The sequence below is a fragment of the Triturus cristatus genome, chromosome 5_2 (assembly GCF_964204655.1).
Source record: "Triturus cristatus chromosome 5_2, aTriCri1.1, whole genome shotgun sequence".
Classification (NCBI taxonomy): Eukaryota; Metazoa; Chordata; class Amphibia; order Caudata; family Salamandridae; genus Triturus; species Triturus cristatus.
In genome coordinates, this window is record NC_140588.1 from 275,110,226 (window position 1) to 275,129,583 (window position 19,358).

Genomic DNA, 19,358 nt, shown 5'->3' on the forward strand with positions numbered 1-19,358 from the left:
AAGCAGTTTTTTCTAAATGCAGCCCGTTTTCCTAAAAGGAAAAAAAGGCTGCATTTAAAAAAGAAAAATTAAACATTTCAGTTTCATTTTTTAAGAGCAGGCAGTGGTCTTAGGGACCACTGCCTGCTCTTAAAATATATTTTCGCATCCATTCACAAAGTGGAAGGAGTCGGGGACCCCTTCCCGTTTGCGAGTGGCTTACCACCTACTTGAAGTAGGTGGTAAACTGCGAGTGTTTTGCAACCGTAATTGTGGCTGCAAAACAATCATACATACAAGTGCGACTCGCTATTAGGAAGGGACGCCCTTGGCTAAAAAGGGTCGTACATCTGGCTCAATGTGCAGTGCACGCTAATTATCATTTTAAATGTCATGCTTTCATTAAATGTTTAAAAGCACACTGAATAGCACAAAATCATCATGTAGTACATGCTAATTAAAAATAGCCCCGAGGGACCATGCAAGTTCATAACAATCCATTCCTGCTGCAAGAGCCTTATATAAAGTGCTCCTGCAGTGCGCCAAACATTTGTTCAAAAGAACCTCAAAACAACTAATAATGGCAGTCTGTGCAGCCTGTTGATACGTATCTAGTTGCAAGCATTTCTCCAAGACTCTATCTAGTTCAGCACCCATGTTCATGTAATTAGTCACTCTGTATTACTTTGCCAAAATAGTAATCCAATCAATGTTAGACTCTTCAGCTACTGAGAAGAATCCTTAATCAGTCTTTTCATTGTTAATTTTGTCAGGATTGCTGAGAAATGTTTAATCTCTATTCCGGTGCGGTGTGATCTGCCTAAAACACAAATGTTGTCTTCTGACCCACACCACATGCGAATGCCGGGGTGCCCAGCTCTGATCTGTGGTGCAATCCAGTGATGGGGCTAACCTGCAGATTGAACAGAGCACCGCTGAGACCATCCAACTGCTCTCCGAGCTGTTTTTCCACACCTCGCAAAATCTGCCACCACTTCTCCAGTTTTTCACTTAATCTTTTGGGCAAGAAGCCCCCAATGATCATACCCACTTGCAGGGGTTCGTTGGGTTGCATCTAATCACTGGTGACGCTGAATATATATTACCACCACACCCCCCAGTGTTATAGTTAGGTCAGCTGTCCCATAAGAAAAGCGTTTTTTTGTGTTTCTAATACCTTTGGCACCGTTTGATGAATCTCCACAAAACTTTCTAAAATGGTACTACTTTTGACTAGTTTGCTCAAGGAAAGTTTTGGGTTGATCCATCAAGCAGGGGCCAAGAAACCAAGGGGGGTCCCAAAACGCAAAATCCCCATGCATTTTCTATAGACTTCTTTAGACTAGGCTACAGCAAAAACACATGAACAGAATTACACCAAATTTGTCAGGATACTAGATCTTGGTACGCAGATTGTGCTGTTTGTGATTTGGTGTAAATCCGTTCAGTAGTTTTGGAGCAATTACAGATTAAAAAATAAAGATATCTGGACGGTTGTGTCAACGAGAGGCTCGAGAGACTACCACAGCAGCACTAATTTAAAAATGGAGAGTTCTAATTGGGACAAAGAGCTTTTTTCCCTCGGGCCAATTCACGCCCAAGAGTTAGACTCCTGCGGAGCAAGGAAGTACTAAGAGGAACCCCCGGAGTGAAAAAAACGAAAACCTTAAATTGACAAAAAGTGCAGCGTTCCCACGGGACTGGGGGAAAAAATGGCGGCCAGGGCAGCATTTATTAAATAGGGGGCACCTCTAGGGCAAAAATCATGAAAAAAGAGAAGGGGGCTGCATGCACCCCCTCCACGAGCCTTTAATGGCCAAAGGGTAACAACCCACGCGATAAAAATTTGCATAGATGGAAGATTGGCTTTACGTATAGTAATAAAATATTACCTACGTTAAAAATACCCTAGTAATTCACACACAAAAAAACAGAGGGTAAAGTATTTATATAGTTAGGTGTGATAAAAAGATCTGTGTTTATTTTTTTACTTTCAAATTAATTGGGAAAAAACCCAAAGATTAAAGTAATATTATAGTTAAGTGAATATGACATTGACGACATAGACGTTTTGAACAACAGCTTTACTTGTGCCACCGCCCTTGCACTTATGACCTCACATATTACATTATTCATGACATGTTCTATGACATAATTTATGACATCACCGATTACATCTCAAATGACATCACAGATGACATCATCCAAGCTTCTTTTGTACACAAACCTCTATAAACAAATATGGCATTATAGGCCTGATTGTGACAAGTACAAGATAGCTCAGAATAATATGAAGCTTCATTAATGCCATAATAGATACTACTTATTTAGGTGCAGCAAGCATGTGTTATGTGCAACACCAACTCTATAACATACACTTCATGGTATAGATGGGTAACTCCTACTGGACACGGTGTTCAATCAGTATACAACTGCTAAAAAAAACAAGTTCCTCAAGATACTTAACGTCTGTTCCAAAACTAATGCCCTACTATGGGCAGCTTTTTCTGTATCAAACCCCTCACAGTCACCAAATTTACATTGAGAAATTAAGTTGCTATGAGTGGAAAAGTGGGTACTGTAAACAGTGTTTACTCGGTGGTGAGAGTTTATTCTGTACCACACTGTTTGAAAAATAGTGAAACTCCCATGAAAAATACACCACAGAATATTAAAAAGTAGCTAATAAAAACAGTGTACCGTCTATTCAGCACTTGTAACGAAAATACACTATTCTCTTGCAATAACCAAGTCATGAAGGTGCCAAAGCTCATACTACTTGTGGTGAACACTTTACAGATAGCCCATCTTTTGAAGCAAAAAAAGGCCATGCACATAAGCTAGAAGCGGGTGCACACAGTCTTCAATGCTAAGTAGAAATTGTAATGCTGAGACGATTGTGTCTAATAACTCAAGTCTGCTTACAATACTTAGGGGGTGATTAGTAGAACGGGCGGATCGCCACTGCCCGTATGACAGGAAGACCGTCCGCCGGTAGGCAATCCGACCGATTGCCTACCGGGCGGAAAAGCACAGCAATAAGGCAAGGCACCGCCGTCCATATTACTATGATGGCGGAGAAATGCCTTTCCATGGCGGAAACTCCGCCATGGAAAGGCATGCGGTTTTTTTCTTTGGGCCCCCAGGGTGTTGGGGGGGCACATGGGGGGTACCATAACCCCCCTGCATTGTCTTGGACATGGTGGCAGGCACCCCGGGGTGCCTGTCACCTTGTGCATGACAATGCACACAGTGCATTCTCAGTATGTGATGGGCGGTGCTGTGAGCACCGCCCGCCACAATGCTGGGAATGGAGGAAGCCACCGTCACGGTGGCTTCCTAATTGCAGGTGCGGGACCACCGCACCACTGGCACCGCTAGGGTGGCGGGCGGACTGAAGTGTGCCCGCCATCCTAATCGGCCGCTTAGTATCTACTACATAGAATCTCTGCCCTGCAAGAAACTTTTTCTACAGAACCAAAAAACCTGTGTGGAACGTACTGGTCACAAGTCATCAAATATCATCGGCACACAGAGTTACTCTTATCTCTACACACCTACAAAACAAACTAACAGTCATTGGATGATGTCATCAGTAATGTAATCAGTGATGTCATTTGAGATATAAATGATGTCATAGAACAAGTCATGAGTTATGTAATATGCGAGGTCATAAGCAGTGCATGGCGGGGTGCAAGTCATAATTCTCTCTACTAACTATAACTGGTGAATTTATACGTAGTTTTTTCGTTCAAAACATTAATGTTGTCGCTGATAAATTCACTTAACTATAACGTTACTTAAATCTTGGGTTTTTCAGTAAATTTCACACTTATTTAGGTTTTTTTAAACAAAAACTGATCTTTATATTACTCCTAACTAGAATGTTATATATATATATATATATTACCTACTGGCAGTCGCTGGTAGATAATTATAGTTAGGACCTATTTTCCATAGGAAATCCGCAACATTCGTTTTGGAATAACGTTGGCGTCGATTGATGAATCTTCGCGAAAGTTTCCAAACTTTTGGCCAGCTCCGGTCCGCTCCTATCCTGAAAATTTCACGGTGATTCGTCAAGCGGGGGCCGAGAAAAAAGGGGGGTCCCAAAACGCGTTTTCCCCATGCAATTTTCCATTGGACCGGTTGACGCAGCTACAGCCCGAAGTGCTAAACGGAATTACACCAAATTTGGCAAAGAGGTAGTCCTCAATTCATACTTGTGCCTTTTGCTTAAATGGTGTAAATCGGTTCAGTAGTTCCTGAGTAAATCAAAAGTAAAATCACATATATATCTGGGCGGAGCCTAACCACACATCTCATCGTGAGATCTGATTGGCTGTCAGCACTTCATCCAAGAAGTGTTGGCAGACATCTTGGGACCAATATACAGGATAGCATCTCATTAAAAATCATTGCAGTTAATAGAAGGTTTTAAGACTTTAGTTACATTATACATCATTTGTTGATGGTACCATACTCATTTTAGGAATTGTGGTGTGTTCTAAGGTGATATTACCATGTGAAAAAGCCTTCTGGTGTGATATCATGAATCATGTTTGAGAGAAAACTATTTTCTCATGCTTTTCCCACAGAGTTTTGGAAGGTGATCTATAAGCTAAACTGAGAGCATATTTTCTGTAAATTCACATTATCTTTCTCAGTCATGTGAGAATGAAGTCTGACATTCTCAGTAAAACATGTACATCCAACAAGGGCAGAGACTGTCAGTTGATTCCTTTGTGTTCTACTGCAGCTTCCCAGAGTGTTCCAAAGAACAACTAGAGCGCTAACAGTCCTACTTATGACAAATGTATGGCACACCTGAAGCCATCTTGGTTGGAATAAAGTGGTAACTCTTAAAACATTTAATTCAAAAAGGAACAAAATGAGGGGGCTCATTTTGCCATAGAAATTATGATTAGTGCTGCAGAAAGAAAAATTAGGGCACATTTTGACTTCTCAAATCCTCTTCTATTTCATAAAACAATTCTGACATGCAGACTGAAACATGCACTTTGAATACCAGCAGCAGACTTCCCTGGTGAGCAGTAGCTTTACTACAGTGATCTAATGAGCAACTAGAGTGCTAACATTCTGAATTTATGGCAAATGTGTGATACATCTGAATGCCTTCTTGATGGAACCAAAGTAAAAAACTGAAAGTATTTCCTACTGAGGAGACTGCAGTAAATGAGGAAATTAGGAAACTTCATAACAAATAAATCTCCCAAGATGGCCACCAGAGACAAAAGAGCCCAAATACAGCACAAATATCACTCAGATGTAGCCCACATGTAGCCCAATGACAGAAGTGTGCAAAACACTTATTTTTGGTGTATTTGCAATTTTATATAGTGCAGACTTGTCAGGTATTGGAGTGCTTTACATGAGCATTGGTTACATCACACAAGATCAAATTCATTTTGGTTGTAGACATGGGGAGATTAAGTGATTTGACCAGAATCACAGAATGTTGAACTGAAGCAGAAACTCCAACCTGGTTCCCCAGTTGCAAAGTCTGCAGATCTGGAAGTAACACCACATCCTCTCCCCTAGGTGCAACATTTAATCAAGTGGTCAACTGGATAAAAAAACAAAGATTACAAATAATTAAAAAGTTCTTTGTCGCTATTTGAAAACTCAGAAAATATGTCCTCATTTTAGTTTTTTAGAGCACTAACCATAATTTTGATGCAAATAAGACCCTCTTATATATGTAATTTTTAAAGGAAATACTCTAGATATTACAGTTTTGATTACATCAAGATGACAACAGGCGTTCCACACTTTTTTAACAAATATAGAATGTTAGCAATCTAGTTGTTCATTGGGATACTGTTGAGAGGCAGAGGCCAGGGGCACGGACTCTGAAAATTGAAGGCAGGTAGGAGAGTGCAGAGGCAACAATTTGACCACACTGGGCAGGCAGGAAGGGCAGTGGCAGCACAACAGACTATGGAGGGCAGTGGAAAGGGGGGCAGGGGCAACAAACCAACAATACAGGACTGGCAAGAGAGGCTGTGGCAATATAATAGACTATTGTGGGCAGAAGGAAGAGGCAGTGGTAGTACAACCATACATGTCAACAGACCCGTTTCAGCCAGGAAACGTCCAATGTTTTTAAGCTCAAATGGGCTTTATTTGATCTGTCTCCTGTCTAAAATCTCCTCTTTTTCAATGTAACTCAAAGGGGAAAATCAATACCCCAGTTTTTTTTCAAAATCTCCCTCTTACCAAGTTCAAAATGTTCGCAAGTATGGTACATTGGATCATGGTAGGCAGGAGGAATTGGGGTAGGGACATGGACTCGGATAACAGAGGACAGGAGGGGCATGGAGAGGTGCACCAAACTGACCCTACAGGGCAGGCATCAGGGTTTGCAGTAGCACAATACACCACACAGCGCATGCGGGACGGGAGTGCAGCACAACAATCCATAGAAAGCAAGAGGGAGGGGACAGGACCATGCACATGGACAGCAGAGAACAGAGGGGAAAGAGGCAATGGTAGCTAGCTGACCAAAATGGACAGACAGGAGAGAAAGCTGCAGCATAACAGACCATAAAGGGCAGGAGGGACGGATCAGGGGCATTACAATGGAACAGACAAGCCAGGAGGGAGGGAACAGGGGTCTGCACATGGAAACAGAGGGCTGGGGGCATGGGGGCAGGACAGGAGCAGCAAGATGACCATGAAGGTCAGGCAGGATGGGCACTAGAAACAAGACACACCATGGAGAGCAACAATGAGACTATGATGGCATACACACAGACCATGGAGGGAAGGTGGGAGGGGGTCAGGGGCAGCGAGCTGACCACACAGGGAAGGTGGGAGGGGCCATGGCAGCACAGAAGACCATGCATGGCAAGCGGGAGGGTTAGTGGCAGCACAATGGCTATGATGGGCAAGAAGGAGGGTGCAGGGGCATGCACAAAGGACCATGGAGGATAGAAGTGAGGGTCAGGACCTGGGCACAGACAAGAGAGTTCAGGGGAAGGGGCCTCACAACAGACCGCGCGGGGCAGGCAGGAGGAGCAGTAGCAGCACAACAGACCAGGGAGGGCAGAAGGGTGTGGCAGTAAAATGGACCATGGAGGACAAGAGGAAGGGGATAGGGGCATGGCATGTGGACAGGCAGGGTGGAGGTGGCAGGGACAGGTTACAGTCATCTGACAATGCTAGGCAGGTGGGAGGGGAGTGGCAGCTCAACAGAACACTCAGAGTAGATAGGAGTGGCAGGTCCATGGAACATGGTGGGCAAAAAGGATGGAGCAGGGGCATGCACAAAGACATCGGAGGGCAGGGGGAAGGAGAATAGGGGCAGCAAGCTAAGCACAGAGGCTAAGCAGGAGGTCAATGATGGGCCATAGAATTGGGCAATGGAGGGCAGGAGGAGTGGACTGGTACATCATGCTAAATGGAGGGCAGTGGCAGCACATCAGACCATGCATGGCAGGAGGGAGGAGGCTAGTCCATGGATTCAGACAACAGAGGATAGGGAGGAAGTGGAAGAGGCAGCAAGCTAACTGTTCAGAGAAGGTGGGTATTAGGAACTTTATTGTTTTTAAAATGTGTGTCTGTGCGAACTACTTAAAATATGAACAAGTATGCAGCATAATCTAACTTTTATTCAGGAAGAAGAGGACGTTTGTGACTGTGACTCCGGGCTCACTTGGCAGAAACACCCCCTGACCCTCCACCCCCATCGCAAAATGTAATGCCCGTGAAAAGGGTAGGTGGACGCAGTGTTATATAGAACATAGTCCTGAGAGCACGATTGAAAATGAAAACTAGATATAGTATATGGTATAAACTATGCACCAAAAAGTGTGATATAAGATGAACCGGGGCGTGAAATATAATATGCAATACATTGTGCGCAATGATAGATTCATTGGAGAGCGCGAGATAGCACAGGCACAAGTGCGTGCTATGCGATATGCGCCTTGGAGTGTAATATGCACAGGACAGTGTTGTGTAACCTAACTAGTTTCTAAAGTTGTAATATAAAATATGTGCTGGGGAGTGTAACGTTGCATATGCACTGTGACAAAGATATGGATCCCAGATTGTAATATGTATGGCATAGCGCTGTGCGTTATAAACATAGGCATCGAGGAATGCACGTTAGATGGGGCAATATAACCCATGCGAAGGCAAGTGTGGCATGACATATTCATGGGGTGGTGTTACAGTGCACATGGGCTAGAGAGTGTCAATGCATACGCACTAGCTGGTGGAATACAACACAGAGGTGTGTGGTACTCGACGGGCACTGGTGGGTGTAACACAGCATTGGGCTCAGCCAGGAGCACGCTGTGACTCAAGTGAGGTTCGTCTCCATTCCAGAGAGTAAAATAAAAAGTATTACACATCCGGCGGTGGATGTGTGTTTTATTAACCGTGAGGGGGTTTTCTTGCATAGCTTGGTCGAATTTTTGTTGAATCCCCTTTGAATGGCTTGGTGTGCGTGTGTATTAAATGTGCCCGTCAATAGCTACCCATGTTTGTATAAATAAACGACAAGGGTGTCTACTTGGAGAGTACCCACCGGCGGGGCGCCGGGATTAGGCACGGTAGGGCGTCAGACACGTCAGAGCTTCACTAGCGGTGTAAATACATTCCACGTGGATTCATTGTATGTATAGTCGCCTTTTAATGAATATCACGCAAATCGTCATGGTGATAGGTACATACGGTTTGTCCAGCATGTCCTAGGTGTTTCTATAAATATATATATTTTTAAAATAATAAAAAACAAAAGGCCGGCCCCGGGGGATGGGGTCCCCGGGGCCATAAGTGGCCTGAGGAGGGGGGCAACGCAGCCCCCCTCCTACAGATTTTTTTTTTAAAAAGGCCATGATCCGGGGGTTGGGGTCCCCGGGGCCGATTAAGGCCTTGGGAGGGCCAAATTTATTTTTTTCAACAAAAAAAAGTAGGGTGTAGGCCCTGGGGGATGGGGTCCCCAGGGCCAATAAATTAGAAAAAGAAGGGGGGCCACACAGCCCTCCTTCTTAAAAAATAAAATAAATAAAAGACCGGCATAGCGCCGGAGGCCACGCCCCCTCCTTGCAGCACTCTGCAAACGCGCCCCCTGGCCAGTTGTACGTTGGGGAATTAATTCCCCTTCAATACTGAGGGTCCCTGAGGGCCAAATAGCCCAACAGGTATCTCCAGTATGCGGCAGGGAGCTGCGTTGCAGACAGGTGTTCTGAGGCCACGCCCCTTTTTACACCTCTATGCAACGCAGCTCTGTGGCGCTTACTGGAGGTACCTAGTGGGCTAGTTTGACCCTAGGGACCCTTAGGATTCAAGGGGACCTAATCTCTCAACTTAGAACGGCCACAGGGCGCGTTTACACAGTGGTGAAGGGAGGGGACGGGGCCTGAGGTGACGTGTGCAAACACGCCCTGTGGCGCGTTTTAAGTTGGGGAAATAATTCCCCTTCAATCCTGAGGGACTCTGGGGGCCAACTAGCCCACCAGGTGTTTCCAGTAAGCGCCACTGCGCTGCGTTGCAGAGAGGTGGTCTAGGCCGTGCCCCTTTTTACATCTCTCTGCAACGCAGCTCTGTGGCGCTTACTGGAGGTAAATAGTGGTCTAGTTGGACCCTAGGGACCCTCAGGATTCAAGGGGACTTAATCTCCCAACTTAAAACGGCCACAGGGCGTGTTTACACAGTGGGGAAGGGAGGGGACGGGGCCTGAGGTGACGTGTGCAAACACGCCCTGTGGCGCGTTTTAAGAGGTAGCTTTAATCCCCTGCCCTATTATATACTAGGGGCTTACAGAGGAGGTCATGCTAATCACAGGGGGACCCCAACGCATAGTGTTCCCTAGTGTATGTAGGTGTTTTCACTGTATTCTGAGTGTCTTTTAACATAGCACTGGCTCTAGGACTGGTTAGTCAGACTCAGTTACCACCAGTATCCGTCTGAAAAAGTTGAGGGTACAGGATGATTTTGCAACAAGGCTTCTTTCTGATCTTCTGTTTGTTCTTTCTGCACGTTATCCTTCTTCCTGCACTTTTCTTCATCTTTGAGGACTTCTGTTGCTTCTTTCTGCATTTCTTTTTTTTCTTTCTGTGTGTTTTTTCTTCTTTCTTCACATGTCCTATCTCTGTAGGCATAGTTAGAAATTAGCATTTAAAAACCTTTGAAATTCACTGAAAAAAACCATAGGTTTCAGGGGCGTTATAGTTACCTGGACTTTTCACTCGTACAAAACCATTGAAATTCCCCCGTTATAGTTAGTTCAGCTAACTATAACTAGCTCGCCCGCAATGCACTGGCGAGGACGTCACATATTACATCACTCATGACATGGTCAGTGACATCTCAAATGACATCACTGATGACATCATCCTTGTGATAGAGTGGCAGACCTCCTCTCCCCTAATATAACCTTTGATACACACATTCAAAATTTTCAAAACAATGGAGATACCAATACCAGTTACAACAACCTATTCAGTAATTCTAACATCCGCATACACATCCACTCATTCACCAACAGTCCTATACAGTCACTCATACATGTACTCACTCATCATATGTACTCATACACCTATACATCCTGTTACACAACACCACTCATCCATAGAGTTACTCACACACATAGTCACTCATGCTAATAAAGAATCAAACATCCATTTACTTGCATATACAGTTATACACACACCACCACACTTACTTCTACAGAAACGTACACATACTTAGTCTTTTAAACAATCACTTATAGAAACACATACTTATTCATACAGGAACTCTTTCAATCTCTCACTCTCACATATACACACTTATATACACCAATAGTCACATATACTAGTTTAAAACATATGTAGTTACTCATAAAGACACTATTGAGACAGTCATTCACTCACTAACACACCCATGCACACACTCATCCACCCATACAGTCCTGCACACATGCTGTGTTCAACACATACAGTGAGTCACTCATTCATGCACCTATGCACTACGTAATACCCCCCACCGAACCATAGACACTCATACTTATAATCAAAAAAACAACTAATAACCTATATAGACACTCATGTAGCTACTCACCAACCCATGCAGCCACTTATGCACACAGTGAGAGACTGATACAGATATTTACATATTTAAACATTACTCACTAAGCCATGTATTCACTAAGATACACTTAATCAGTCAGTTATACAATCAATTTTTCAAAAACAAATCATCCATTTAGACAGTTATATACCCATTTATTCTTCCATCGACCTTGAGATATACATATATAAAACATATGTAATTTTCAGAAAAATACACATTCACTGGATGATGTCATCAGTGATGTAATATGTGACGTCATCTGTGATGTCACTGACCATGTCATGAGTGATGTAATATGTGACGTCATCAGCAGTGCATTGCGGGCGCGCGAGTTATAGTTAGCTGAACTAACTATAACGGGGGAATTTCAATGGTTTTGTACGAGTGAAAAGTCCAGCTAACTATAACGCCCCTGAAACCTATGGTTTTTCAGCGAATTATCTACTGGCGGTCGCCAGTAGATAGTTATAGTTAGGACCGTGTTTCCATAGGAAATCTGAAAATTCTATTTTGAATAACTTTGGCGCCGGTTGACGAATCCTCGCGAAATTTTCAAAACTAATGGGGCGCTCCGCTCAGCTCCTACTCTGAAAGTCTCGGGGTGATTCGTCAAGCAGGGGCTGAGAAAAAAGGGGGGTCCCAAAACGCGTTTTCCCCATGCATTTTTCCATAGGACCTTTAGACACAGCTACAGCCCGAACGGCTGAACAGAATTACTTGAAATTTGGCAGAGAGGTAGCCCTCAGGTCAGGGATGTGCCTTTCGTGTAAATCTGTTCAGTATTTCCTGAGAAAATAGCATTTAAATCAATATAAATATCTATAGGCGCGCTCCGAGCTCGTACCGTAAGCTTACCGTATGCGCACGCCGCCGTGCACGAGCGCGATTCTGATTGGTTGTTAGATCTTAGTAAACATTCGAATCGGTCGAAACCAGGAAGTGTCGGCCGCCATTTTGTCGCAGTCTGAGGGGGTGAAAAACAAAGGTGGAAAACGTGAAAAGGGGGCAGGGTGGACAGTTCCTGACCCCCTAGCCTTTGTCAGGGGGTCCCAGAAGGACCCCCAAGGGCAAAAATTAAATAATTTTTTTTCGAAAAATCGTGGAATGCGCGTAGCGTACGCGCACGGCGTAAACGGAAAAATTCCGCGAGAAAAATTCCGCGAACTTCGCGTAACTATTCCCCGATTACGCGTACCGTACGCGCACGGCAAAAAAAAAATTTCAAAAAGGAAAGCTTAAAAAAAAATAAAAAAATTTGTGAGGTAAGGTTGGCTCTTAAAAGAGCCGTTGGGTTAATACAGGGATAGAGGAAAGAAAGAATGGGAATATTATGAACGTCTACAAACGTGCTGGGCTATCTTATTGTTAATAAGGGAAACACTGGTCTCCCCAAAAACAATAAGACCACAACACGTTGTACACCTCATTGAAGCCCTCCGAAATCGAGGGTTAATGTCCAGAGGAGCTGAAGAAGGTGATGCTCCCACCTCAGAGGAAGGGCTCAGCTGAGCTGCCGATGATGTACTCGGCTGAGCTTCTGAGGTTGGGCTCCGGTGACTTACTGAAGAGTTTTCTTCAGTATGTCGAGCAAAGGTCCTGGGATGTTTATCCCTAAGGTGTCTCATCATAGAGTGATTTCAAAAGGAATACTTCTTCCTTGGATCTCCTCTAGATAAAACACGCTCACAAAGTCTGCAAGTGACCAATGGAGCATTGACCTTTTTCTGCCCCTCTGGAAAAGTAAAATACTCCCACACAAAAGAATCCTTTTGTTTCCTCCTTCTCTGTCTGATGATAGTGCTGCTAGGCTCACTCTCAGAAGAGGTCTGCTGCTCTGCCATTGTATCTCAATGTCAATTCAGCTCCTTCTCCTAGGGGATCTCAAGCAGTAATGAGGGGAATGGGTGTGGTGTGGGAAGTTTCTGGAACTGAAAGTAGTTTCAACCAATGAAAAGTGTTCTTTGTGGATCACATGACCTACCGTGCGCGCTCCGTAAGCTTACGGTACGCGCTCGTAAACAAGTACGCATGCGCAAACGTGACGCTTACGGAGCGCGTACGTAAGACGCACTCACGCATGTGCATTACACGCCCCTGCGTAACCGCGACGTTGCTTCCGCGCAACGCGCATGCGTGTACGCGTACGTATCACGTAAGCGCACCGTACTTATGACGTACGGAGCGCGGAGCGTCAGCTTAACGTACGCGCATCGTATCACGTAAGCGCACCGTACTTATGACATACGGAGCGCGTAGCGTCAGCTTACCGTACGCGCACGGCAAAAAATGCTTTAAAAAAAAAAAAATACTAGTTTCAAGAGTTGTAGAAGATAATAACTGTGATGTACAACTGTATGTAAACATTAATTTTTAAAAAATTAACCATTCCATAATGCAGGATATAGTACATATATTATCTTATACATAGGTTGGATATTATTTTTTACCAAAAATCTCAAAAAAAAATTTGCATTTAAAAAACCGTACAAATTCACTGAAAAAACCATAGGTTTCACACACGTTATAGTTAGGAATTAGCATTTAAAAAACCTTGCAAATTCACTGAAAAAACCATAGGTTTCACACGTTATAGTTAGCAGGACATTTCACTCGTGAAAAACCAATGAAATTCCCCCGTTATAGTTAGTGCAGGCAACTATAACTCACGCGACCGCAATCCTTTGCTGATGATGTCAAATATTACATCACTGATGACATATGTGTCTTTCTGAAAAAAAAATATTTGTAATATATGTATATCTAAAAATTAATGGAAGAAGACATGGGTAAATAAGTGTCTAATTACAGTGATGTAATATTTGACATCATCAGCAGAGGATTGCGGTCGCGTGAGTTATAGTTGCCTGCACTAACTATAACGGGGGAATTTCATTGGTTTTTCACAAGTGAAATGTCCTGCTAACTATAACATGTGTAAAACCTATGGTTTTTTCAGTGAATATATATATATATATATATATATATATATATATATATATATATATATATATATATATATATATATATATATAATGTAATCTGGTGCTCATGTAGAGAACTTTGTACCCTACGGCCAAGTTCACGCTATAGAAAAACTGCAAGAAAAAGCAAACATTTTTTTAAAACTTGCAATTAGATGGACATTTAAAAGCCCAGAAAAATAAACAGATTCCCCTGCTCATAATAAATTAACACACTTTATATAAATAAAACCTTTGACATTGAAACTAGCTAGCTATAGTGAACTACAAGGTAGCATAACATATTACCTTTCCATTGACTATATGATAATGCTATGGGTACATTTCTTTATTGGGATATATTATTATTTAATGGTGTTCAGCTGTCAATTTCTGTTACTTATTTGTGTAAATATGAAGAGGTCTTGAGCACTGCTTTTTGTGGGCAAGCTATGGTTTTGATGTTGGAGCACTATGATGCACAATCAGAAATCTACAGCAGAAGGATATGGTTATGGAGAACATTACAAGCAAACCAATAACTGGTCCTGACCAACACCATTTTACAGTACTTACAATACTTGTGGATCAGACCATTTCGTAAGACAGAGCTCTTCAATTAACTCGTCATCATCCAGGATTTCCAAAATAGCTTCTTTGAAAACTTTAATATCTGTTTCCAGCTCTGACAGGCTGGAATAGAATAGTAAAATAAACAATATTAGACGAGTACTCCCTCTGACAGTATATATACTCACTCAGAGACAAGAATTAAAAATATGCATTAAAGTACACCATGTCAGGCTTTCTTTCACAAAATAATGTTGGTGGGTCTAACCTATTCGGAACAGTCTAAATATTGCCTACTGTAACAATCCTTCATTTGATGTATTATGCATATATGGCATACATGTATTTAATTTCAACACATAGCAAAACTCAGTAGCCAAAACATCTAAGAAAGAGCATGGAATTATATTCTAAATTATTCGTGCCAATATCATCCCTTGATTTACTACAGCAGAAAATGTATTTGCCTATGGAAACTGCAAAATGTTGAATTAAGGCGGTATTGGTATTTTGAACAGCAATTACTATGTATCTAAACAAATAAGAGTACATTTCTATGCATTCCTTTCCTGTGGAAAAAGGGGTCAGAATAAAACAAATATTTAACCAGCTTTTTTCAATTCACTCTGTTTTAAATTTGACTTAATTGATTCAAAATGTTTTGGAGCCATAAGAAGATGGCAACAGACATGCATGTTATGCAGATTTTAGCTGCTGAACTACGCTAATGCAGCAGCTCTAGTTTTGCGTTGGCGTTTACGTTAAAAAAAAAAAAATCACAGGAAATCCTCTCTTTAATTTACCGCCTGAGTGAAATAAATAATCTGTTGTAAATATGTTTAACAGGTGTTCTCTTTCTCATGTTGCATTACTGTGCAGAGAAATGTACATGGCCAAATGGAAAGCAATTTGCCTTTTTTCTTTCATACTGTTGCGAGTTGCTTATAAGAAAAGCATGCATTTCTTCTGACAGCATTAAAAGAAAATTAGTTACACTGTCCAAATTACAAAGAGCAAATGTATGTATTGTACAGAAAATGAGAAATGCTAAACTTGATGCAGACTGCATTGTAATAATCCCCGTTAATCCACATAAATCAACCACACTGTTTTTAATACAGGACTTTCATTTAACAAATTAGTCAATTCAGCATATGAAGTCTTTATTTGCTTCAGCTGAACCAACTGGACTAACACCAACCAAGAATGATTTATAAAAGGAAAACTCAAGAGAGGATAAACGGTATTAAACGTACATGGAACTATTTGTCCATAATGCCTAACAGGAGTACCAGAATAATGGAGGGCCTAAATTGAAGTACTACAGATATATAAATATACCTGAGAGGCCAAAGATGAAAATATCAAAGCAGTCAAAGACGTTTTATGGCATGGGCAAAGTGGGCTTTGGTCCAGGGCCCCATCCTTTCAGGGGGCTCCTGATAGAGCCAACTCTGTCCCTCATAGAGTCTTGCCCTGATGACCTTGAATAATTCGTAAACAGATTATTTTTAGCCCCTTCCCCGCTCATGACGGAACCGCTCCGTCATGAGCCACGGTTGCCGTGTGCTCATGACGGAGCGGTTCCGTCATGCCACGACCGTTGGCGGCCGCTCCGCCCACGCGGCGCTGTTTCCCCACCTGTGCGGGGGGACAACGCAACTGGGCGGAGTCATGACGGAACCACTCCGTCATGAGCACAGCTCAACCGTGGCTCATCACGGAGTGGCTCCGTCATGAGCACAGCGCTACCGTGCTGCCCCCCCGCACCTCCCAGCGCTGAGGCGGAATTTCCGCCGCAGCGAAGGGGTTAATACAGTGAAAGTCTGTTACAGACATTTTGCAGAGACATGCTGTGTCTACGTTTCATACAACATCCCTAAACATTTTTTTAGATCACAACAGGACCTCACATATGAGAAATGGGAGGGTGACTCAGAGATTGTTTTCATTATTATTAGTGATCTCCTGCTGCATTACAATTTTGAAAACAGACCTCCCTCCCCCTGTATATTCAATACAAAAACATTTTGAATTTGGAGGTGTGTGGCTGTGCACTGTCAGTGACCTAGCCAAAGAGGGTAGAAAGAGGTGACCCTGGATCATAAATTCCCAAAACTATACCGATCAGGGCCCCCAAATATGTTTGGCCCAGGGCCCCCAACCTCCTTAACCCTTTCGATATGCATGACGGAGCGGTTCCGTCATGCGCATCGGTTGCGCTGTGCGTATGACGGAACCGCTCCGTCATGGCCCCACCCGCGCAATAGAACCTTCAGCACAGCGCGGTAATCCGCGCCGTGCTGAAGGGGTTAAGATATCCCTGAATGCAGTGTATATCGTTGCATTTGATGAATCAATCAAAGAAGGAGGATTGGATAAACACAGGGTCTGAAGTACTCAATCCCGCAGTAAAGAAATTCCGAGTAAGCATAGCCAGAGACTGAATTCGCCTTGGCAACTAACTATTTACCAACAGCAAATATGATTAACTGTAATGCCTTCATCCCTCCCATGTATGTGTGCCTGAATGGACTTTGCCTGTGAATGTGTGTGTCATGTCTGCGTGTGAATTGGTGCCTGTGTGTGTATGGTTACCTGTACAACTAAAGTTATGTATGAAAGCTGCTTGGGGGTCTGCTGATCCCTATACAAGCATGTCTGGCTTTCATCTGCCCTGTATGCAAAGGCTCATGAATATCTGTCGTTCTGTGGAGATAGGTGGCTGTGTGTATCAATGCATGAAGGTCTACAGATGTTATGTTATGTTATAGGCATTTATATTGCGCACGGCTACTCAAGAGGGTCGCGGCACAGGAGCCAAATGAAAACGGTGAGGAGCTGAAAGCAACTGCAAATTAGATTTAAAAAAGCAGGGTTTTTGGCCGTTTCCTGAACAGCCTAGAGTCTTGAGTGTTGCACAACCCGTATGGAAGGGAATTTCAAGCTTCTGCTGCCTTGTAGGTCAAGGAGCTGCCCCCCATTCTTGTAAGATGGAAACAGGGGATCACTGCCAGACACTGTGAGGCTGAACGCAGCTGTCTTTGTGGCACATAAAATACAAAACATTTCCAAAGCGGGCCAGATCCGTGCAGGGCTGCATGGGCCAGAGTAAGGGCTTTGAATTTGACTCGTTGAGCCACGGGGAGCCAGTGCAAGTCATGCACATGTTGTTTTATGCTTGATCTTCCTGGGATGTTAAGCGAAGCCCTGGCCACAACATTTTGTATTACCTGCATTTTCTTCAACTGGTACCCTGGCAAGCCAATGTACAGTGCATTAGCATAATCCATGCGTGTGAGAATCAGGGCGCGGGTAACCATTTCCTTGGCTGCCCTGGGTAACAAGGGTAAAAACTTCCTAAGAGATTTCAATGTACCAAAGCACTGTCCTGCTAGTTTCTTTATCTTCGTTAAACCAGACCCCCAGGTTTTTGACTGGTTGACCCGCAGAATTAGGTAGAGGATATTCTGCCGTCCAAAGCGACTCCCTAAACTGCGGAGGACAAGACCCATACAGAAGAACCTCCGACTTGTCCTCGTTACACTTAAGCTATATTGATTTCTTTATGCAGTGAGGCCTGCTCTTTCAATATTTCTGATCATCCATCTCATGTCTTTATGTGTAATCTGTACACAAGCATAACTATTGGTGTGTGTGAGTGAGTACCTGTATGGTTCTTGGTCTATGGACAGGGCATTCGGGTCTATATCAATAGGTGCCTGTGAGAGAGAGAGATAGTGTGTGTGTGTGTGAGAGAGAGAAAAAAGAGTGAGAGTGTGACTGTGTGTGTAAATATATATAGTTGCTTGTTGGTCTGAGGTTCTGGTAAGTATGCATGTCTATGTGCGTGCATGTATGTATGTATGTAATGTGTTTCTGTATGCAAGGATTATGCAAAAATTAAACTACTGGCTTTGTTGAATCGTATTTCATCACTAGTCTCTTGACAACTCTCATGACTGATAAGAGGTTACATGCTACATTCCGCAACTGCTTTCGTTCATATGGAAGTCGCCAGGTAGAGGAAATAACTAGGAAAAGCTCTGAAGCTTTTGGTTGTAAAGACTGAGTTTTGAAGCCCCAGCAATAGCTTTCAAGTAAATTTTAGCAATTTGGTCCCTTCTGAGCAGTGGTGTGAGTGGCTGCAGCTAACATATTGGTGGCGTCACAGAAATTGTGATTAAGGACAGCTCAGGAGTCAGAGTTTCATAGGAGTACCCTAGTGGGTGATGGTGTTAGACGAAGGACAAAGAGGAGACATTGGTTTTGCTAGGATAATTTTTGGCTGAGAGTCTGTCTGCTATGTCATTCTTTTCCTGCCACAAATGGCAAAGCAGGGGAGTAGGCAGCCAGTGCGGTGGCTTACGACTGGCGACCCTGAGGATAGAAAAAGTGATCCATGGCAGAGAATGTCTCTGCTAATAGAGCTGCAGTTTTCCCTGCTTGGGTAGAAAACTTTAAGTCTTCAAAGGATTTCTTAGACTTTGGATTATTGTGAAGGATAGAAAACCTAAAGACATAGACTAACCAGCAAAACAGTTGTAGTAGTCGAGAGCACTTAAAGAGACAGACTTTAGTCTACATAATTTCCACTTCATATCTAACCCAACCATAAGACATGCATTTAGGGCAACCAAGTATATTCTGAAGATGATGCAACAAAATAAATCTTAGCGATCCTAAACGGGTTAAATGGCGGCAACACGCAAACGAACAAGTTAATATGTCGTCTACGCGACTGTTCATTGCCCAAAGAAATTT

At 43.1% G+C, this 19,358-nt stretch overlaps 1 protein-coding gene across 3 annotated transcripts in view; it reads right to left on the reverse strand.

Annotated features, from left to right (window-relative positions):
* Nucleotides 1-19,358, reverse strand: part of MRS2 (magnesium transporter MRS2) — a 157,197-nt gene that overhangs the window by 104,632 nt on the left and 33,207 nt on the right. For all 3 annotated transcript variants that reach the window (XM_085607041.1, XM_085607040.1, XM_085607042.1), the window contains one exon: nt 14,601-14,717. In XM_085607041.1, the coding sequence (XP_085463167.1) occupies nt 14,601-14,717 (117 nt within the window). The remainder of the gene's footprint in view (nt 1-14,600; nt 14,718-19,358) is intronic.